Source organism: Myotis daubentonii, chromosome 9, assembly GCF_963259705.1.
Source record: "Myotis daubentonii chromosome 9, mMyoDau2.1, whole genome shotgun sequence".
Taxonomy (NCBI): Eukaryota; Metazoa; Chordata; class Mammalia; order Chiroptera; family Vespertilionidae; genus Myotis; species Myotis daubentonii.
In genome coordinates this window covers 61476641-61498597 of record NC_081848.1, presented here as the reverse complement: position 1 = coordinate 61498597, position 21957 = coordinate 61476641, and the positions used below count along the sequence as shown (strand labels likewise).

The 21957-nt window shown below is 37.6% G+C and overlaps 1 protein-coding gene across 2 annotated transcripts; it reads left to right on the top strand.

Moving 5' to 3' along the window:
• The first annotated feature begins 326 nt into the window (after positions 1–326).
• On the top strand, positions 327–21447 carry CCDC34 (coiled-coil domain containing 34). 2 transcript variants are annotated; one of them, XM_059709168.1, is made up of 6 exons: positions 327–727; positions 6240–6375; positions 12480–12587; positions 17420–17578; positions 18076–18217; positions 20913–21447. In XM_059709168.1, exons 1-6 carry the CDS (start codon positions 384–386, stop codon positions 21125–21127), a joined length of 1104 nt encoding a protein of 367 aa, XP_059565151.1. In that variant the 5' UTR covers positions 327–383; the 3' UTR covers positions 21128–21447. The 2 variants fall into 2 exon arrangements, with proteins under 2 accessions (XP_059565151.1, XP_059565152.1); XM_059709169.1 differs by lacking the exon at positions 12480–12587.
• The last annotated feature ends 510 nt before the right edge of the window (positions 21448–21957 follow it).

Here is a 21957-nt window from a genome sequence, read left to right as displayed (position 1 = left end):
TGCTTATAATCCTGACCTTGTAACGATATGGGGGTAATTCTGACTTTTGCCTCTTTCCCTTTAAAAGCATCCATCTTATTTAGCGGCAGCCTGTTTACTGTAGAAAGTGAACTGCAACACCACAGCCAGCAAAGGACAGGCCCGCAGAGTTGTCATGGGGACGCGATCTGGCCGCTCGAGGAAGCGCGTTTACCTGGCCGGCGACACAGGCCCTGGCGGAGGACTCCCCGCCCGAAGGCCGGAACAAAGCCGGCGCGGAGTCCACGCGTCGCCCAGGCAACGCGGGCCCGTTCCCGCCCTGATTGGCCAGCTCGGCGCGCGCGGGGCCTGCTGGGAGAGCACGTCTCCGCCGCCGCTCCGCCGGTTTGAACGTGGCGGGCCCGATGTGGGCGGCGCGGCGGTGGGGGGCTGCTCGGCCCCCTTCCGACGCCTGGTTCCCGGCAGACTGCAGCGCCCGGTCGCGGCCTTCCTCGGGCTCCGTCTCCGCGGTCACGGCGGACGCCCGCGGGCAGGGGCTGGAGGCGGTGGCGGTGTCGGTGCGCTCGCCATCCCCGCGGCTGAGCTGCAGCAATTCCACCCGCTCGCTCTTGTCTCCCCTCTGCCGCCAGAGCTTCGCGTTTGACGACGACGGCGACGCGGCGGATGAAGAAGAAGTGGACGAAGATGCCCACGACTCGGAGGCCGAGGGGGCGAGCCCGGGAGGAGTGGAGTTGCAGGGGCGCGCCAGGTAAAAGCGAGGCCGTCGCAGGCCCTTCCGTGCACCTCCTTCTGCGGCGAAAGCCTGCCTGCCGAGTCCCAGAGGCTGTGCGGCGGTGCTCCTTTCTGCACACAAGCCTGGGCCCCTTCTGATACATGACCTCACGTTTTCTGTGATCCTTAATCCCTTTTCAAACTGAGGATATGATGACTGCTACAGTCTCACTCTCCAGATAGAAGTACATAGTCTCAAACACGCACAATTTTGCTACCATTTCAGAAGTTGTATAAATACTCAAAAATCTTATTGTGAGCACCAGATCTCTTGTTCAAACTTTAAAAAAAAATTATTTCAGAGAGCGAAAAAGAGAGAGAGCGCGTGAGAGAAACATCAATGATGAGACTCATTGATTGGCTGCCTCCTACACGCCCCACACTGGGGATCGAGCAACCGGGGCCTGTGCCCTTGACTGAAATGGAACTGTGATTTCCTGATTCATAGGTCAGTGTTCAACCGCTGAGACGTGCCAGCTGAGCATCTTGTCGAAACTCTTAACACCAAAACATGGCCCACTGCACCTTGGTAGTACCTGTAGTTATTTGGGGGAAAAACACACAAAACAAACCTGATTGCCAGTGAAGTAGCTTGTCAGAAGCAGTATACTTTTTTTTTGTCACAGATAAGGAGATGAAGCAGAGAGAGTTTAACAATGTCAACCTCATTATCCAGAGACAACCTTGGGGTCTGATCTGAGCACTGAACAGTGGCATAGGAGTCACTGAATCAAAGACTGTTAGAACCAAAGAGATTATCAAAACCATCGTAATTTGTTTATTCCTACAATTATTCTTTTGGCAAACATTTAGTTTGTGTCACATATCAGTCTGCCTACTGGGGACTATACACAAGATAAACATGGTCTCTACTCCCGTGGAATTAAAGCCTAGATCAAGTCACTCGTTTTACAGATAATAAAACTGTGGCTTGGAATACAAATAAAAAGTCTGATTCAAAGGCATACACCCAGTTATTAGCAGAGCTGGTTGGGCCTAGTACCAAGCTACAGCAAATTGCATTATCACTTCCCTATACTACACGCCTATTACTGGATATGTAGAAATGGGAACAAAGGGCCCATTCCTGCAGGAATATGTTTTTCTAAGACAGGCATAGTAATGCAGGTCCATTCTGGAGTAGGTTCATGATGTCATCTTCAGAAAACAGTTACAAGTTTCCGATTATCCATCAGTGTAAGGCAGTGATGGCGAACCTTTTGAGCTGGGCTTGTCAGCATTTTGAAAAACCCTAACTTAACTCTGGTGCCGTGTCACATACAGAAATTTTTTGATATTTGCAACCATAGTAAAACAAAGACTTATATTTTTGATATGTATTTTATATATTTAAATGTCATTTAGCAAAGAAAAATCAACCAAAAAAATGAGTTCGCGTGTCACTTCTGACACGCATGTCATAGGTTCGCCATCACTGGTGTAAAGCATAGTACAGGAGATCTAATCTAAGAAATATAGACCCGTGTTTTATGTATAAGCATCAAGATAATCTTCATATAAGGCATTCATAACCAGAGTGGGTTAATGGAATATGGAACCATATGAAGTGACTCTCATACATAGTTTTACAACAGTGAGACTCTTAACAATGAGAAGCAAAAGTAATTACATTGGTGGGAATGGAGATCAGTAAGAGTAGCCATTCAGTCACTTGTTCAGACTGGTTGAAGCAACAAGAAACAGGCCTTTGATCAACCTGATAGTAGAACTAGTGGTAGAAGTTGACTTTAAGGAGTCCATTTTCATGCGGGTCTTTGTAGGGATTCTTCTGGACTGAGTTGGCTCCAAAGATTTTTAAAATAAAGTTTAAGGCTTTGGAAAATACTTTCTCAGCCTAATCAACAAGACAATGTAGACACAGTTGAGCAGCCTAAGGAATGCTGGCATCAAAACCACAGCTCGGCTCCTGAGACCTTGCATTAGCTTCCAAGCTCCAAAGCCTTGACCAGAGGAGCTGGACGGATCTATGTCTCCCTTTAGCCAAAGCCCAGGTGAGCTGGTGGCATCCTAGGGCCAAGGCTGCCTTCCTTGTCACAGCCCATTCCCTATGATTCAAAGGAATCATAGATGCAGGGACTCTTTTCAGATACTTCGGACAAGTTATCACTTCTTTGCAGGAAGGATAAGTGTTGAAAATTTTATTTTCATTCTGCCTACGTCTAACCTTAAGTTGGTGCCCTGGACAGTTTGGGGCCGAATGGGATGAGGTGAGCAGGCGGTCTGAGTCGTAGTCCAGCCTCAGTTCTGGGTAATCTCTGTGGACTAGGGCGTAAATGTAGAGCTGCCTTTTTTTCCATCCTTCATCTGCCACGGTGATCCGACGGTGGCAAAACTTACAGGGTAAGGCTTTTTTTGAGCTAGACTCAGGCATCAGCTGCACATGATGGATAAGAACTCAAGATATGGTAGGTGTCAATAGGGCCATGCGCAGAGGATGCGTTGACCGTCCAGTGGACTGAGGTGAAGCTCACCGTTGACTTCGGACAAGATAATGAGTATTTTCCTGGAGTCTTAGAATATGTGTTGGGCCTGCTGTTTAGTGAGCTTTACCCTGGTTTTTATATTGCTCTCCATTAGGAAACCCGTCTTAATAAAGGTTTTGGCCATAAACAGCTGCTTATCAAACCTTTCTTGATTACGGACAGAGTTATATATGTCAAACATTTTGAACACCTTTGTTAAAAATATTAAGGCAAGAAATTTAATATTTAAAGCGTCATTTTCTTAAAAAAACACTGTTCTCACTAATTTCTTCTCTCAACAAACATTTCTTAGGAGCCTACTCTATTCTAGGCCCTAAGGTAGATTCTTGAAATAAGGAATGAGTTAAGACATGTTAGGAATTCATGGCCTATGGCAGAGATGGGCAAGCGACAGAAAGCCCAAGGTGCTTAGTCCAGATTTTTTGCAGAGTTTCACTGTAAGGCAGTAAAGATAATGAGCCTGGGTTGACTCTTGACGAGACAGTAGGAATTATCCATAGTCCTCCTCCTCCTCCTACTTCTAAATGACATGTACCAAATGTTTACTGCATGCTCGAACTGTACTCAGTGCTTTAGCATGGCCTGTCTCATCTAGTAGTAATGCAGGGAGCCACTGTTATCTCCATTTTACAGATGAAAATGGAGGCTTAAAGAGGTTACAAAATTATACTAGGAAGAAACAGATGCACCCCAAATGTTACTCCCATATCTCAGCCCTTACTTTGGCCATCTGTGGAGGTGGAAGAAAGGAATTTCAGAGTTTTAGGCAAAGCTGCAGAGTACAAGAGCATGGCACATTCATCAATCTCCCTATGTTCAAACAGGACTAAAATGTAGAGTCTGGGTCCGCCATTGGTGAAAGAAGAGGCTGGAAGGTAGGGGCCAATTCATGGGCGTCGGGAGTTTGAATTTCATCTTGTGGACAGAGGAGCCACTGAAGGACTTTGTGATGGGGAGTGACATGATAGAAGGATGTGTTTGAAGGACGAATCTGGCAACAGGGTGGAGAATGATTATAAATGAAGGGAGAAAGACCAGTTATGTCCAGACAGTGACTTGAGAAAATGGAAAGAATTGGAATAGACATAACTAGTGGTTATGTGGATGTGGGGGATGGGGGGGGGGAGCAGGAGGAGTCAGAGATCTGGGTTCCTGCCTTGGCCACCTGGGGAGGTAATGGTACCCTTCACTGAGGTAGGATTGTAAGAAGAGGTGTGCAATTTTTCTTGGTGAGGAAGAGTAGTGGGTACATGTTAAAAGATGATTAGACTTGTTTTGGATTGATTGAGTTTGATATTGAAGTGGAGCTGTCTATCAGATGGTTGGAAATAAAGGCCTGGAGCTCAGGAGGAAGACCTGGTCTGGAATAACGGTTTCGCACATCATCAGCACTTAGAGATAGCTGAAACTATGGGAGCCAGTGAGGTTGTTCTATAAGACTGAGAAGGAAAGGTACATAGACGAAGTAAACAACACATCTAGTATCTCTTTTCCCCTAGAATAAAAATTCCGCAGTGGGTTAGGCCAGTGGTCGGCAAACTCATTAGTCAACAGAACCAATTATCAACAGTACAGTGATTGAAATTTCTTTTGAGAGCCAAATATTTTAAACTTAAACTATATAGGTAGGTACGTTGTTATTAACTTAATTAGGATACTCCGAAGGCTTAGGAAGAGCCACACTCAAGGGGCCAAAGAGCCGCATGTGGCTCGTGAGCCGCAGTTTGCCGACCACGGGGTTAGGCAATTGGCTGCCTGAAGTAGGAATGAAGAGCTGAGTCTATATAATCTAGTATCTAGAGCTGCCTTGGGTTCTGAGTGAACTTTCTTTCTCTGGGTGCTGACCAGCTTTTCCTGTTTTAGGAAGCTTGTGTATTTGGCCAGAACCCTGTGTTTTGTATTTAGTTGCGTACTTAGAGTTTTTCCCCTCTCCTCTTCTTTTCAGCTTGAGTAAGTAGTTACTTTTCCCCAGACCCAGAAAAGACAGTCTGAGAGAGGTACATGGTGAGCTTGGTAGGGGGTAACCACACTGTGGAGAGTCATACACATACCCTGTCTGAGAACTGGCAAAAGGGAGTCAACCAAAATGCTAAAGAATACCACGGCCATATACTGTTATGTAACTTTTTACTTAAAAACAATTTTATATTTAGAGAAAAATTGAGCATTTACGGAATTTCTGTTCACCCTTCACCCATAATCCCTAATTGTTAACACATTTGCTTTATATATACACTAGAGGCCCAGTGCACGAAATCCATGCATGAGTGGGTCCCTAAGCCTGGCCGGAAATCAGGGCCAATCAGGTTCCCCGCTCCCCCGCCTCCTCGCCTCCTCCTTCGCTAGCTCCCTCAGCGCCACTGCCGCTGGTCACCCGCCTCATTATGCGCCGCCCCCTGGTAGTCAGTGCCCGTCATAGCGATCGATCGAACTTCCGGTCTCCCGGTCGAACTCCTGAGGGGACACTTTGCCTATTAGCCATATATATATATATATATATATATATATATATATATATATATATATATATATATATATATTAGATATAGATAGGTAGATATAGATAATTTGTATATATATGTATTTGTTTTTCTTAGGTATTTAAGGGAGAAGAAGGGAAATGTCTGCTCCAGGATCTGATTAGGATCATGTGTTGTAATTAGTTGTCCAGATATAAGAGTTTTAAGAAAAAGATACTGTCATTGAGGCAGATGGACTGGGTGTGTTTTATCACAATAGATTTTTAAAATACTGTGATTTTAGAAGATGAAGGCATTCAAAAGCAGTTTATGGATAAACTAATTTAAATATTGGAGTTCCTTTTTGTGATTTTTCAAATGTATATATGTAATTCATATATATTTACTTACAAAAATTACAGTATTGTAAATAGATTATTAAATTCTACTTTTACTGTACAGCTAAGTGATTTTGACTGTTAAGCCAAAGAGTACAAGTGCTGTAGTGTCCCCTCTTTTGCAATAGGGTGGTTGAATCCAAAGATAACCAAGAAGAACAGAAACAGGTGTGCTTACCAGAGAGCAGCCTGACGCCATGGGAAGTGTGGTTTGTTGGCAAAGAAAAAGAAGAGCGTGGCCGCCTGCAACAGAAAGCTCTGGAGGTAAAATTAGACAGCATTCTCTTCATTTAATCCATGAGCTCAAAAAGTAGAGCTGCTGTTGCAATGAAAATGTTAATATTATCCCTCAAAACAAAGTGTCTGCATTTGTTGGTGTCAATAACGCGTATTGTAGAATTAACACATGGTCATTATAAGAACATTTGGAAAATAGAGCTAAGCATAATTTAAAAAGTTAAAATTTTCTCTAATCTCACTACCTGAAGATAACCACTGTTAACATTAAGGTGTATAGCTTTCCAGATTTTCTTCCATATAATTTAAAAAATAAATATGTGCAAGTGTATATATACAGATACATACAGTGGAGCTTCACCATATCTACATTTAACTAAAGTAAATTCAACTACATATACTTGGTAAAATTTTTAGGAAAGGAGAGAAACAAAAATTGAAATAGAGATAAGAGTCTACCCACATGTTACTCAGAGCTTGTGCCCTAGAGTGAGTTTGTGCTGAGAGATTGGAATCTGCTGGGCTTGCGGGAGGTTTTCAGCTTCTCCGTGCTTCCCTGCCTTGCTTGTGGATATTTCTGTATTTGTGATTTTCTATCTGAACTCTCACCTCCAAGCTGAAATAATAGTTTGAGCTACATTTTCACATGAATCCCTCATTCTTTGAACTCTTACTATTTGCTCTTTAGAACCTAGCAGCCAAATATATTTGGATAATTTGGTATTTTCCATATCTGGACTCATTATCTAAATTCTCCCTTTCCCATCACAGAAAACAAGTAGATTTGAGTGGTGAGGGATACTTCTCCTTTTTAATGAACTAGGAGCAAACTCTTTTGTAACGTGCTTTTTTCTACTGGTTACATTTATTATTATATTTCAATATCATTAAATATTTCTACAATGTCATTTTTATTTTTTTATTTATTTTTTACAATGTCATTTTTAAATGACTGGCTAAGATTATTAAAATATACTTAAAATGTATTGAATATATATTAGGATATAGTTAATGGATTCACTATTGTTGGATATTTAAGTTTATTAGTAATCATGTTGTCATAAAAATTCTTGGAACTAAAACTTCGCCCTCCATGATCTTCCTTGGAATAAATTTTCCACATCAGTTTTGAAACCCACGAGGCTTGGCATGATTTAAATGATTGTAGAAATCAGTACCTTCTGCTCTTTCCCTATTCATGATACTTCGTATTCTAAACTACAGATTTATGCCTGGAAAAGTGCACAGTAATATTTGTTTCTTCTTAGAAGGCCACAAAGTCTGAGAAAGACCCTGTGGTTTGATGTAAGGCAGGCCTATTTAAATTTATGCTTCATTCAATTTTCTTATCTGTACAATAAGGATAAAGTAATATGTGTCACAGAATTTTTGTGAGGATTAAATGAGACAAAGTATAAAAATGGCTGGTGTTATTTTATTGTTATTGATATTATTATTCACAGCCTCACTAAAGCTTTTTCACTTATTTTCAGCATTAGTTTGTATTATTGAGACCACAGACCCTCCATTACTTAGTTCAGTAGTTTTCAAAATATTTGTTCATGGTGAGAAATCTACTTTGCTTCATGTCACACACACATACATATTTGAAACAATATCTTAATTTTTGCAAAACCTGGTAGCCTATTATATTCTTGAAAAAAAATTTTTTTTTTTTTTTTACTGATTTTTAGAGAGAGAGGAAAGAAGAGAGAGGGAGAGAAACATTGATGTGAGAGCAAAACATCCATCAAGCCTGCAACCCAGGCATGTGCACTAACCGGGAATCAACCAGGAACCTTTCAGTATATAGAACAACACTCAATCAACTGAGCCACATCTGCCAAGGCCTTATTTTGGGGTTGTTTTAAAGGCCTGTTATAACCTACTCAATTGGTTTTAGAGTCAGTTTGGAAAATACTGCTTTAGTGAGCCAGTGGTAAAGTGGAATTTAGTTTATGATATTTATGTTTATCTCTAGCCTCATTAGAAGTCACTTGTTACATTAGGAAAAGGAGTCTCCCTGACCGGTGTGGCTCAGTGGTTGAGCGTCAATCCATGAACCAAAAGTTCACTGGTTCAATTCCCAGTCGGAGGGTGTGGAAGGGGCAGCCAATTGATGTTTCTCTTTCATGGATGTTTCTATTACTTTCCCTTCCTCTCTCTCATTAAAATCAATAAAAACATATTTAACAAAAAAGAACCTGAAGGTCATTTTTAGAGTCAGCATACAGTAAAAGAAATGAAATTCATAAGGGAGCCTGGGCTTTGGGGTCACACAGAACAAGGCTGAAATTTTAGCCTTGCTATTCTAACTCTGTGGCCTTCAGAAAATTACTTAACTTCTCTGAGCCTCATTCTCTTCATCTGTAAGCCAAATGTTAGAGAGTCAATAGTAGAGTGTTTCAAAGTGTAAATTCTTGAGCCGTCCTTGGATTCAAAACTTGGACCTTGGGCAAATTCTTACCATCTCTTTCCACCTAGATTTCTTTACCAGTGAAAGGGGAAAAACAGTTTTTACTTGATTGTGTTATGAGGACTCTGTGAACATCAAGGAATGGCCTACTACACAGGAAGCATTCAGTAAAAGTTAGTTGTTATTTTGTGTTAAAGGAGATAATAAACTACTGAAGATTTGTTTTGAGAGCAGACTAAAATAATGAATATAAAATCCCTACCACAGTGATTAAGCATGTATGAGTATAATTGGTTGAAAGATGAAAACCTTTTCATGTATTTAGTAATGGCATTTCTTATATCTTATAACATCTACATCATTACTTAGCTCTAAAGCAATTAAAATATTTTAGCATGAATCTTATTGTATCAGTCATGCCAGTAATATAACTTACGGGCCAACTCCTCACTTTCTTACAAGCTTATTTTGAGCTATTGTGGTATTCGTGTTCTTTTCATGCCTTTCTCTTTGTTTTATTTTGTAAGTTATGCTTTCCTTATTTTTTGTTCTTATTTATTGCTTTCTCTAATTTGTTTATAAATCATATCATTAAAAGTACAATTTGTATAAGGAACAATTCATCTCAGACCCCTGTTAAACATGAGGGCCAGAAAGTAACTTTGCCAAGGTTTTTAGTTAGTGGCTAAGATGGGATTGGATCATAGTTTTTGACTTCCAATTTAGTGTTTTTTCCACAATACTAAGATGTATTTTAGAAATAAATGGGTCAGACTTAGTATTTAATTTTGAATTTACCCTGGCTTTCTTATTGTTTTTCTTAATAACTTAAAGGAAAATTTAAAGGATAGTTGGTTATTAAAAAGAACATACCTTCTTGTATATTTGATTTCAGTAACAGACATTTAGATTTGTTTCAGACATCTCTATAAGATTGAGTTAAGAAATTATTTTAACCCATCAAAATTACCCACTTACAAAGTTTAAAAAAAATTAAACTTTGTTAAGATGATAAATATGACAAGTGTTGAATATCAGTATTATAAAAAACTAACATTGATTTTGTAGATCATATAAATTTTATTTAAATTTTTATTACATAAAAAAATTCTTTTAACAGACTGCCCTGAATTCTCTATGGCCTTTGTTAATTCTAATTTTTAACATTTGCTTTAGCATTTTAGTACAATCTGTTCTAAATTATAGAAATTGTCTAGTTTGTGAATAATGCGAGGGCTTTTCCTCAGTTTGCCTTTGGCCATTTCATTCATCAGCCCTTAGTGAATAGGGCGGGACACAGAGTTTTTGAAACTCAAAACTGTTAGTTTTTGTGATTGTTACCTTCAGTGGTAAACTCCGGTCTTTGAAAGTTGACAAAAGCTATTGAATAAAAATGCTGTTTAGGATCCTCTTTGCATTTTGGTTTTCTATAATCAAGCGTTTACTCTGTGGGAAAATAGCTGTAATCCTGTTGCGATTCAGTGGTGTACCAGAAGACGACCTAGGGGCCTTGACAGAGAAGGCTCCAGCCATGTCCAGAGGAGGCTTGCTTGGTGGGGACAGATGGAGGCATTCAGGGTGGGAATGCTGGGAGCGAGCCATGGAAGGGAGTGCCCTGTCTCCGGGTGTGATGTGTATTCTGGGGGTGGGGGGGTGGGGGGGGCAAAGTGCTTTAGCAGACATCCTGAGATCAGAGCACTGTCTGGGTCTGGGGTAGTATTTTCTACATACTTTTTGACCCTTCCTTTATCTTTAACTCTTATGTCAACATTAACTAAAATTTGTGAGCCATAAAATAGGAACACAAAGTCTGATTTTTCTTTCTGATTTTTGAGTTTACTTTTATGAAGAATCTTAAAAGGGTACATAAATATAATCAATCACTCTTGTATATTTAAATGATTACTTTTCTTGAAAATAAAATAAAATTGAGGACTATATAGGGAAATTTGGATATATGATTGTTAGATCTGTTCATAGCCTGATAGCCTGTCACACACACACACACACACACACACACACACACACACGTACGTACGTACATATGTATATACGTATGTACGTACAGACATACATACATCTTCCCCCTTCTTATTTCCTGGCTCAAGTTCAGTCATTTCCCTTACAACTCACTGTGACAATTTCCTAGTCAGTCTCCCTCAGAATAGTTCTGACCCTTGTAATGTAGTTTTTAGCCTTTATCATTGAGTTCTAAGTCATCCATTTGCCATGTATTCTGGCTTCACAGTGTTCAATTTACTCTCTTGTCTCAAAAGACCTTTTCCCACCTAGTTACCACACACCAACCCATCACCCCCAATCTCTCTTTTCTAGTCAAGTCGATTCCTCTGTTCCACTTATGGTGCTCATATTTGACCACTCTGGCCTACAATGTGTCTCTTCTCCTCTTCCCTTCCGTTCTTTTCCCTTTTCTAAACTTAATACACAATACCTCACAATGTAGCACTCAATTCTTGTGTGTATATAGGAGATTAGTTCAAAGACTTCCGGAATTTCATCCCTGTGTCTCAGTGCATGCTATCTTTATAGTAGGCACGCAATTAAAAAAAAAAAGTATTAAGTGAATAATCAAGGTATAGCAGCTGCAGAGGTAATGACGAATGTTTTTAAAACCAAGATGGCTGTTTTACTCTGGAGGCTGTCGGGAGTATGATGTTTAAAAGTTGGAAATGAGTGAGGGCAATTCTTTTCTGTGCAGTGGAATTATAGGATGCTGGGACATGGAAGACAGGTTTCCTGCCCATCAGTTGTTCTAAAGTGCAAACCATATTTTCTTGGTGTCAAGTTTTATCTTCATGTCATGTAACACACTGGAACTGTCTGAGAGTTGCAAACTTGTCCTTTCCACTCCCACTCATGCTCAGGTAGATAGGTCTTTGGGAAAGGGAGAGAGGGAGGGAAGAGTGAGGTCCAGTGGAAGATACATAAAAGTATCTGATTATTAGTATCTAAGGAGAGAGAAGAAAAATAACTAATAATTATGGTAGTAGAGTCCTAGGAGTCTAGTTTGAACAACATTCTCAACTAATGCAGTAATTTAACTGATGAGTGACAGACTGGTGGCACTGAGCTTGTAGTTTTATTTGGCCATACCTTCCACATTCTTTCTTCTGAGGAAATGCCCAAACGTGTAGATTCCAGTGACAGCAAGGCCTATGGGATATGAATGTGGTTTTGTGTTACACTCCTGCAGCTATAAAATGAGTGAGGAAAAACCTTGGTTTTTTTTTTTCCTAAAGAAAATGGAATGCCTTCTGTATGACTGAATTAAAATTTTAAATTTAGGGATTATTTAATTCCTATTCTTTATCTTCCTCAAGAATCTGGAAGCTTTTTATAACTGTAAAAAAAGTTGCAATTCCCTTGAGCTTCTGCCAAGAGTGTACAGTGATGCCAGAATTTATGTGTGGGAAAGTTGATTTCAATGAGGGTAATTTAGCTGAAGTTTAGTCTAAGAAACTAGTGTTTTGCTGCCAAGCAATTATTTGCATTTCTAAAAAATGACTTATACTTTTTACCAATGTTTTCTTTTCATCATAGACTAGTTACTTAAGTAAGTTATTGTTACTAATGGTGTATTTTCTATAAAGGAAACTATGTCCTTGTTTAATTTGGTTAACCTCAGCCTTTTAAAAAATATGTGATTTGAGTACTTCTATTATGAAGTTGCCTTTTGTTTGAATAAAATTCACAGGAATTAACTCAACAGCTAGAAAAAATAAAAGAAAAGGAAGAACGTGAAAAAAGAAAGATAATTGCTGAAGAAAAACACAAGGAATGGGTTCAGAAAAAGAATGAACAGGTGAGGAGAAAAATTGCACACATACATCCTGACATCTCTTTTGCTAAGTGTTCTTTCTATGACTCCTCATTGCCTAGGTTTTTCTTACTTTCTCTTAGATTCTTTCTTCTCTGACCTGATTTTTTTCTTACCCTCATGGACATTTATGAAGTTTCTGTCTTATGCCCTTTGCTCTCTGCTTCTCTCCCTTTTCCCGCACGTGGCTTCCAGGTAATCATGAAGCCTGTACCTCTAACACCTGACCTCCTGGGGTCTTGGATTTCCGACTATATGGTTGTTTCCACCTCTGAGCCTGAAAATCTAAAACAATCCATTTTTGCTCATTTTCCTTGGATAGAACCATTCTCCTAACTGCTCGATTACTGCTATTAGTACTGCTGTCATCTCAATCACCTGGGCATAATCAGAATTCTGTCATTTGTCATCATCCCTTCCTTTCCTTTACAGTCACTCCTGTTGTGATCTCTTCCTGTCTGGTCTCATTACATCATTCAACTTGTGTTGTTTGTTTGTTTATTTTCCCATATTGGAATGTAAGCTCCATAAGGGCATCGATTTTTCTAGCCTGGCCAGTTAAAAACCTCCTCTCTGCCTTTGGTGCCATGTCTTCTTCTGCCTGTAGGTTTTTTTTTTAATTTGTTTGTTTGTTTGTTTTATAGCAAAGGTGGAAATTTATTGAAGAACAAGTACAGACTCCCACATGGGGAGGGGGAAAGAGTCCCCCTGCCTGTGGTTTCCTTATTCTATGCTGTCGATTCTTACTGGTGTTCATTTGGGAGTATACCTAGGATTTGTATAGCCAATCTTCTTGGAGTATTAGTTTTACTGGAAAATTTTGAGAGGAAAAAAAATTTTTTTTTTGTAAAGCAAGCACAGATACTTAATGGAAAAGAACATAAGTTTTATATGATTTTTAAGATACACAATAGATTTCAGAGAACTTTTGAGCTTTGGACTATACTGTCCAGGCCCCAGGGATGTGTTCATGAGAAATGCTAAGGACATTTTCTTCTGTTTCTCACTTCATTTTTTTATGATATTTTATCAGCTTGGAATCTCATTATATTCTCCACCTTACCTTTCCCTTCATTATCCAACTCAAAGCATTTCCTCTTATAGGAAGCATTCGCTGATCCATGCTAGAAACTCTTTCCTTCCTGAATCCTGTTCACATTTATCACTTTGTCAGGTATACCTTGTATTATTATATATTTTATTGCTATTTTGTATTGTGTACATATCTTCATTTTCTTTGTAATTTTAAGAATTAAGGGTAGAATTAATGTTTATATTTTTAATTCATCACAATATCTAATACAATGCTTTATAATACAGTAGACTTGTTGTTGGAATGAATAAATGAACAAATGAATGAATGGTATTATCTTCCTTTTAATTTTAATACATTCTTGTATTGGATCACAAGTTAAAAATTTTGTAAATACTTGTCAGTTTGTTATCTTGTGAGTATGTAGAATGATACTGCTTTTAAAATTATAATACAATTGTAAGAATATAGTTAAATATTTAAATTGTAGGGCAAAGTTTTAAATTTTTAATCCTAAATTTTTGTCCTTAAATATTGTTAAAAAGCCCAGTGATATTAGTAGAGTACCTACTAAATCATTTAAGCAATTTGAATATGACGTAGCTTTCTTCCTCCAGGTATAGTAAGAAGGAAATTGGCTAGACATATGTGTGTTTTAGCCATAAATGTATTTATTCTTTACTTCAGAAGTATATCTTGATTATAATTAATTTAGCATCATTCCATAATACAACAAGAAAGAGTTCCGTGTGAATCAAGGCCAAAATCAAAACAAGTCTATATGACCATTACCAGGCTTTGGGTGATACTTTTTTGAAATAACTGAAAAATAAAAGAGTTTTACGTGTATACAATAATAGCATGCTCTCTCCTCTAAAAGCTTCTCTTATCTTCTAACTCCATTAAGCTCATTTTACCATGCCAATCAAACATAGTTGTTGTTTGTCTAAGAATGTAAGATACTGCTGAGAGATGATATATTCTCTGTGTTAATTAGTGGCAGTAGATCTAATCCAATTATTTGAGAAAAATTTTTTCTTCTGGAGGGAAATGGCATGCCCTGACATCAATCACTAATTATTGAAAGCAGGATTCCACAAGGTTGGGAATGGTTCACAAAAGAACCCTGAGAAATTGAGTTTACTTATTCTGCAGAAGTCTTGTGAATGTTAAGAAATAAACTGATTACTCAAATTTCTTTTTCCTTTAAAACCTATCAGATTTCTTATTTCAGTCTTAGTTACATTTACCTCTGTTTGTAAAGACTGCTCTCCTGGTTCTTCTCTTTCTGTCTGGCATCTAGCTTTTTCCTCCTCTGTTTACATTTCATGGTGTGTGGTCCTTCGCTGCCTCCAGCCTCATTCACATTTTAGCTGGATCTGTGGCCTTATTTTCTCTAAGTCATTTCACTGTGTTCTATCAAAAAACCAGACAAAAGGGATTTATATATCCATTAGCAAAGCTAGTTTCTTATACTATGACTGTAAATTGTTAAATCTGTTTCAAATAAATGGCTTATCTCATCTGGAACTCTTGCATTTATGTTGCCATACTAATTCGTTCTTTCAGATTTGTTTTTTGCAGTATGTTATCACATATTTTGTATAAGGATCTTTACCTTCCTTATTTCAAAAGTTATGTAAATGTGAAATTTTTTATTTTCTAAAACATGAAATTGATCTTTTTAATGTAAAAAATTAAATTAACTTGGGTCAACAAAGCATATGATTGGTAACACTGTTATCTGTGTACCTTCATGCATTCTACACTTTTACTATGTGCCAGGTACTATTGAAGGAACCAGAGTAGGAATTCAGAAACCTTAGCCAGTTGTTTTGTTAGTTTCCTTCAGTTTCAAGAAGCAAAGGTTCTCGCAGGGCACCATCTTTACAAAGGGAAGATTTATTGTTGTGCTCTGTGCGGAATAGAACTGGAATGCCAGAAAAACTGAAGCCACTTAGTGGCTGCCTCTCTCTAAGCACCTCCCTGCGTGCAGGCTGTGCTCTCCTTGTGCTAACTGAAGGTATTCCATTCTCTCTCCTCTAGTTTAATCCTATGGAGAGCCTGTGTGGTGTGTTAAAATCAACTTCTTTGAGCTATAATTTATGTACAATAAAATAGACCGATTTGAAGTTTGACAAACACGTTCCTGTATAACCAGCAGCACAGTCAAGACACAGGACATTTCCATCACTCAGTGGTTCTCAACCTTCCTAATGCTGCGACCCTTTAATACAGTTCCTCATGTTGTGGTGACCCCCAACCATAAAATTATTTTCGTTGCTACTTCATAACTGTAATTTTGCTACTGTTATGAATCGTAATGTAAATATCTGATATGCTGTATGTGTTTTCCGATGGTCGCGACCCACAGGTTGAGAACTGCTGACTCAGATAGTTCCCTTGTACCTCTTTGTGTTTGGCTCCTGCTCCCCACCCCCAGCCAGCCCCAGCTCCAAGGAAGCCATTAGTCTGCTTTCTGTCCCTGCAGATTAGATTTGCCTTTTCTAGAATTTTAGGATCATAGAAGGTATACTCTTTCGTTTTTAAAATTCCCTATTCTATGTATTAAGATCATTCCTTTTTATTGCTGAGTAGTATTCTACTCTATGGAATGCCACAAATAGTTTATCCATTCACTAGTTGATGTACAATTGGTTTGTTTCTGGTTTGAGGTATTATGAATAAAATTCTATGACAACTTATGTGCAAGTCTTTTTGTAGACATTTGTTTTCATTTATCTTGGGTAAATGCCTAGGAACTGAATTGCTGGGTTGTGTGGTAAGTGTGTGTTTAACTTTATAAGAAATTGCCAAACTGTTTTTTAAAGTGCTTGTATCATTTTACCTTCCCACCGCTATTGTATGAAAATCCCAATTGCATCACATCCTTGCCAAACATTACATTGTCAGTCTGTTTCATTTTAAATCATTTCAGTCAATATGCAGCGGTACGTCATTGTCATTTAATTTTCACTTCCCTGAGATCCAATGATATTTAGCATCTTTTTATAAGCTTATTTATTGTGTTAGCCTACTAGGGCTGCCATAACAAAACACCACAGGCTGAATATGAAACAACAGAAATTTATTTCCTTAGAGTTTGTGGTACAAAAGCAGCCATAGACAATAAATACGTAAATAAATGGGTGTAGCCACATTTCAATAAAACTTTATTTAAAAATATAGGTGATAGGTCACAGATGGACCATATTTGGCCTTCAGGCCATAGTTTGCTAACTTCTGGTCTTACATAGAATTACATAGCCAAAGATTTGTCTGTATGTGCCCCTATAGCAATATTTAATGGACCAAATGTTATTTGTTCTCTGTAACTCACTAATGGTGAAGATTAATCCAAGTATTCATATTGTCAAACTGTCCAAGAATGTGTACATTTGTGGCTCCGATTTTAGAGGGTAAACATCCATTAAAAAACAAACATTCGGGGCAATCTAACAGGTTGTAATTTCTGTTCACTAATTTATTCAAATCTTTATTGAGCATGTACTGTTTACTCAGCACTATCTTAAGCTCTGAGTATACTTTGATGAACAAGAACTTTATTACTGCCATAATGAATCTTACAGCTGAGTTGGTAAACTAACATTGACCAGGTAATTGCAGGTATGTTATGTATTTTCACAAGTCACATTGTGTCAACTACTATGTTACCACCTATTTTAAGAAATAACACAAATTTAGATTACTGTAGATAACACTCCATCCTCATATGAGAATAATTACAGACATTCCAATTAAAATTCCTTTACTTTTACTTAAGAAAAGGAAAGAAAGGGAACAAAAAGTTACTAAAGAAATGGAAGCAAAAGCAGCAAAGGAACTGGAGAAAGAGCATTTGCAAGAAAAAGCAAAAGAAAAATATCAAGAATGGTTAAAGAAAAAAAATGCTGAAGAATGTGAGAAGAAGAAGAAAGAAAAGGTATTTAAAGTAACCAGTTAGAATACATTACTTTGGTGTTTATATGTATTGTATAAAAAGTTTCTAATAGAAAATTGGCACTATCTTAGCATAAAATAAATACATGAAGCTATCCCTACTTATTATACTATGCTTATGCTTCAGAAATGATTATGCATTGTGGTTTTCTTAGGTTGAGCAATGTTAATAAGTCTGTTGATATTTTTTCAGTTAGGTTCAAACTTTTTATCATTGTTAATATTAAATTTTGGTGGTGCTTTTATTACATTATTGTAAATTACTATTCTATTTTAAAACAGCAAATTGCTTTTTTCTTCTTGGGTTTGAAGTCTTAATACCATATCCCTGATCATGTTTAATTTTGCTCTCAAATTAGAGAAATATGATTTATTATTTATCATCAGTAAGCCATTGGGGTGGGAAGCTGCTGGGGAAAAGTCAGTACAATATTTAGTTACAGAATATCCCTGGAGATTCTTTGGTCTTGTCATTTTAAGGAAAAAGAAAAACAACGTCAAGCTGAATTACAGGAAAAGAAAGAAATAGCAGAAAGAAAGTTTAAGGAATGGTTGGAAAATTCAAAAAATAAACCTCGTCCAGCTGCAAAAAGCTATGGTTATGCCAATGGAAAACTTACAGGTTGGTTTTCATGTTATGTGGCTTACATAAATATGACTTGCAGAAGTAAATATTATACATTATGTTTTCTCTTGACAGAAATAGAAATGTGTAAAAATCATTTTTCTTTCAAATCACTATTTTCTGGAAGATTATATTATAATACACCATGTTCCTGTGGAATACTACAAATTTATTGTCATTCTCTATAAATTAGATATATTTAACAGGCAATAGTTGCAAAACTGCAGATGAAAAAGAAGGATCTCTTGCCCTTTGAGACAGCATGGAGGGACCTGGAGAGTATTGTGCTAAGTGAAATAAGCCAGTCTGAGAAATACAAGTATCACATGATCTCACTCATATGTAGAATCTAGTGAACAAAGTAAATTGATGAACAAAATAGATCCAGAAACATAGGAGCATGGAACAGACTTGAATCTCAGAGGGGAAGGGTGGGGGTGGGTGGGAAGAGATTAATCAAAGAATTTATATGCATACAGTGGGGCCTTGACTTACGAGTGTCCCGACTAACGAGTTTTTCGAGATACGAGCTGTCTCTCGGCCGATTTTTTGCTTTGAGTTGCGAGCTAAAATTTGGATTACGAGCCAGCTTCAGATACCCCACCGCTAGTTGGCGCAGCGAACGTCACAGTGAACGCCACAACATCAGCCCAGCATTCAATTCATTGTAATGGTGCAAATTGATTTGACATACGAGTAATTTGAGTTACGAGCTCCGTCACAGAACGAATTAAACTCGTAAGTCAAGGCCCCACTGTATATGCATTACCCATGGACACAGACAATAGTGTGGTGAAGACCTGGGGCGAGGGGCAGGTGTGGACTAGAAGGGGTCAGTGAGGGGAAAAGGGAGACATATGTAATATTTTCAACAATAATTTTTTAAAAAAGAAACAAGTTACATTTTTATATGTTTTTTTGATTATAAAGCCTTAAACGGGACATTTTTAAGGGGTGATTTTTCCTCCCCTTCTTCTAACCCTTTTTGAGGAGAGCTCCCAATGCTTTGACACATTCCTTCTGCAGGTGGAGTACTAGGCAGCACATGAAGCCGACTCAGAACTGGTTGGCCTTCAGGCTGGTCTGATTACAAATGGTGGTGCATGTTTTTCTTTGTCCTTCATGTTGGAAGCTCATACCTTGCTGACAGCTGCCTTCACTTGTTTAAGTGATTTATTATTAAAAATACCCCCATTCTGTTTTGTTCACACAATAGAACATATTCCAGACTTTGTTTTGACCATCTTGGTGAAGTGTGTGTTGACATATCTATGCAGGCAGAGTGGGTTGCCAGTGTCTGAATGACACATTCCTGCTGTCAGGATTGGGCCTCTCCTACATGTCACAGAGGTCATGCGCTACAGCTACTGAGCATGATCTGCTCCACGTTTTTTCTTTCTCCTTTGAAAAAAATGAAATAAGCAGTGGTTTTAACCAAACAATTGGGCAGTTAAGATAAAACTTTAGGAGGGAATATACATATTGACTAGAAGTGAATTGTTAAAATAATGGATTATTTTTTTTTTGCTTTTAATGAGTTTTATTCTAATAAGCATCATATTTGTCTGTAAATGCCCTTAAGTCTCTATTCTTAATGCCCATATCATTTTTATAAATTATGAAATAAAGGAATTTATGTGCAGATAGTGACTGCAGGATTTGAATCTGATTAACAAAATGTTCCTCCTCCAGAATTACTAGATAGGGGACATCACTTCTGATACAGCCTACCAGTAGCACATTCCGTAATTAATAATAAAAATTACAGTGATACTATGAAATCTTAATAATTTGAGTGACAGAGATTTGTGTATTTATTATTGTTAATCCTTATCTGAGGATATTTTCTTTTCTTTTTTAAATATATTTTATTGATTTTTTTTTTTTTTACAGAGAGGAAGGGAGAGGGATAGAGAGTTTGAAACATCGATGAGAGAGAAACATCGATCAGCTGCCTCCTGTATACCTCCCACTGGGGATGTGCCCGCAACCAAAGTACATGCCCTTGACCGGAATTGAACCCAGGACCCCTCAGTCCGCAGGCCAACGCTCTATCCACTGAGCCAAACCAGTCAGGGCGGATATTTTCTTTATTATTCTTTAGAGAGAGTGGAAGGGAGGGGGAGAGACAGAGAAGAAACTTTGATGTGAAAAAAGGGCCGGAATTGAACCCGGAGTCCCTTCAATCCGCGGGTCAATGCTCTAACCACTGAGAAACTGGCTAGGGCCACAGTGATTTAGAGTTTCAGTGATTCTAAATAAGAATCTGACTCAGTTTAGCTACATATGCAGTGTAAGTTAGTTTTCTGTAAACTTTAGTGTCTACTTAGGAGAAACTAGTATAGTCAGTGATTTTCCAGATTCAGTAGAAAAATGAAGATTTTGTTCAATTTAAGGGTTCTAAACTTAAAATCTTAGTAAAATTTTTATATAGATTTTAACATTAACATTTCTTTGGACTCTTAAAATTATTATTTACATATTCATTTATACTGCAATATTTACTGTATTTGGAAAGTCACTTGCTTGAAAGTATTCAAAAGTTCATTTTAATTGAGTCAAATTGATTTATCAATGATATTTTTGCCCTATTGATATTTTAACATTTTTCTAGGAATTTAAAAATAACTAGTTTCTTTGATCTCAAGTTTTTTTTCTTGTTTGTTTTGTTCTGACTTTTTAATAATTTTAGGTTTTTACAATGGAAATTCTTATCCAGAACCAGCCTTCTATAATCCAATTCCATGGAAACCAATTCATGTGCCTCCTCCCAAAGAAGCCAAGGATCTATCTGGAAAAAAGACCAAAAGGCCTGTGATAAGTCAGCCACAAAGATCTTCATCTCTGGTAATTCATAAAGCCAGAAACAATCTGTGCCTTGGAACTCTGTGCAGAATACAAAGATAGTAGATGTGGGAAATGGCATGCTTTTACCTGTAGATACTTAATTTTAAAATCAGAAGTTTTTTTACTGCTCAGTTGGTAGTTCAACATTTGATGTGATTATTGACAAGTTCAAATTTTTGCATTTATATATAGAGTCCTTAGAATTTATTAAGGAAGATATTTTATACATTTTCATGTTTTTAAATGCTTCAAGATTGATCTTGGCATATTGTTTTGAAGGGTAAGTGACTGACTAACAATTGTGTTTGTATTTAGCTTGGATTAAAACCACTGTGATACCTAAATAAATAAATAAATAAAAGCACTGTGATACCAATAAAGCCAACAATTTTTCTTGTGTTCCTTTGTACTGTATATTGTTTGTTTGTGTTTGTGCTTATAAACATAGTAAGATTAAGATTAAATCATTCGAACAAGCACTTCTAAAGGTGGTGCTCAAGAAAACTCAGAAGAATGTGTTAGAATCTTACAGTAATCAAAAATAGTCTTGTTTGATGGCTTTTCTCTATGTAAATATTTTTAAATAACTAACTGAAGGCAGTTTTATAATAAACAAATGAGGGTTAGGATTTTGAAAGGAAATTTAAAAATATAATTTTTTCCTCTGGATCTTAATTAGTACTCTTGAGACACTAATAATATGCTGTACTTTGTACAAATATATACTATGATTAGTTAGGTTTTTAATTTTAAAATTAGGATTATCAATACATATTTTTTTTGGCGTGGGGGTGGGGGTGAGAGGGCGGGGCCTCAATACATTGTATTTTAATATTCAATGTTAAGTGATATTTTACCGAAGTTGAGATCACAGATCTTATTAATAAATG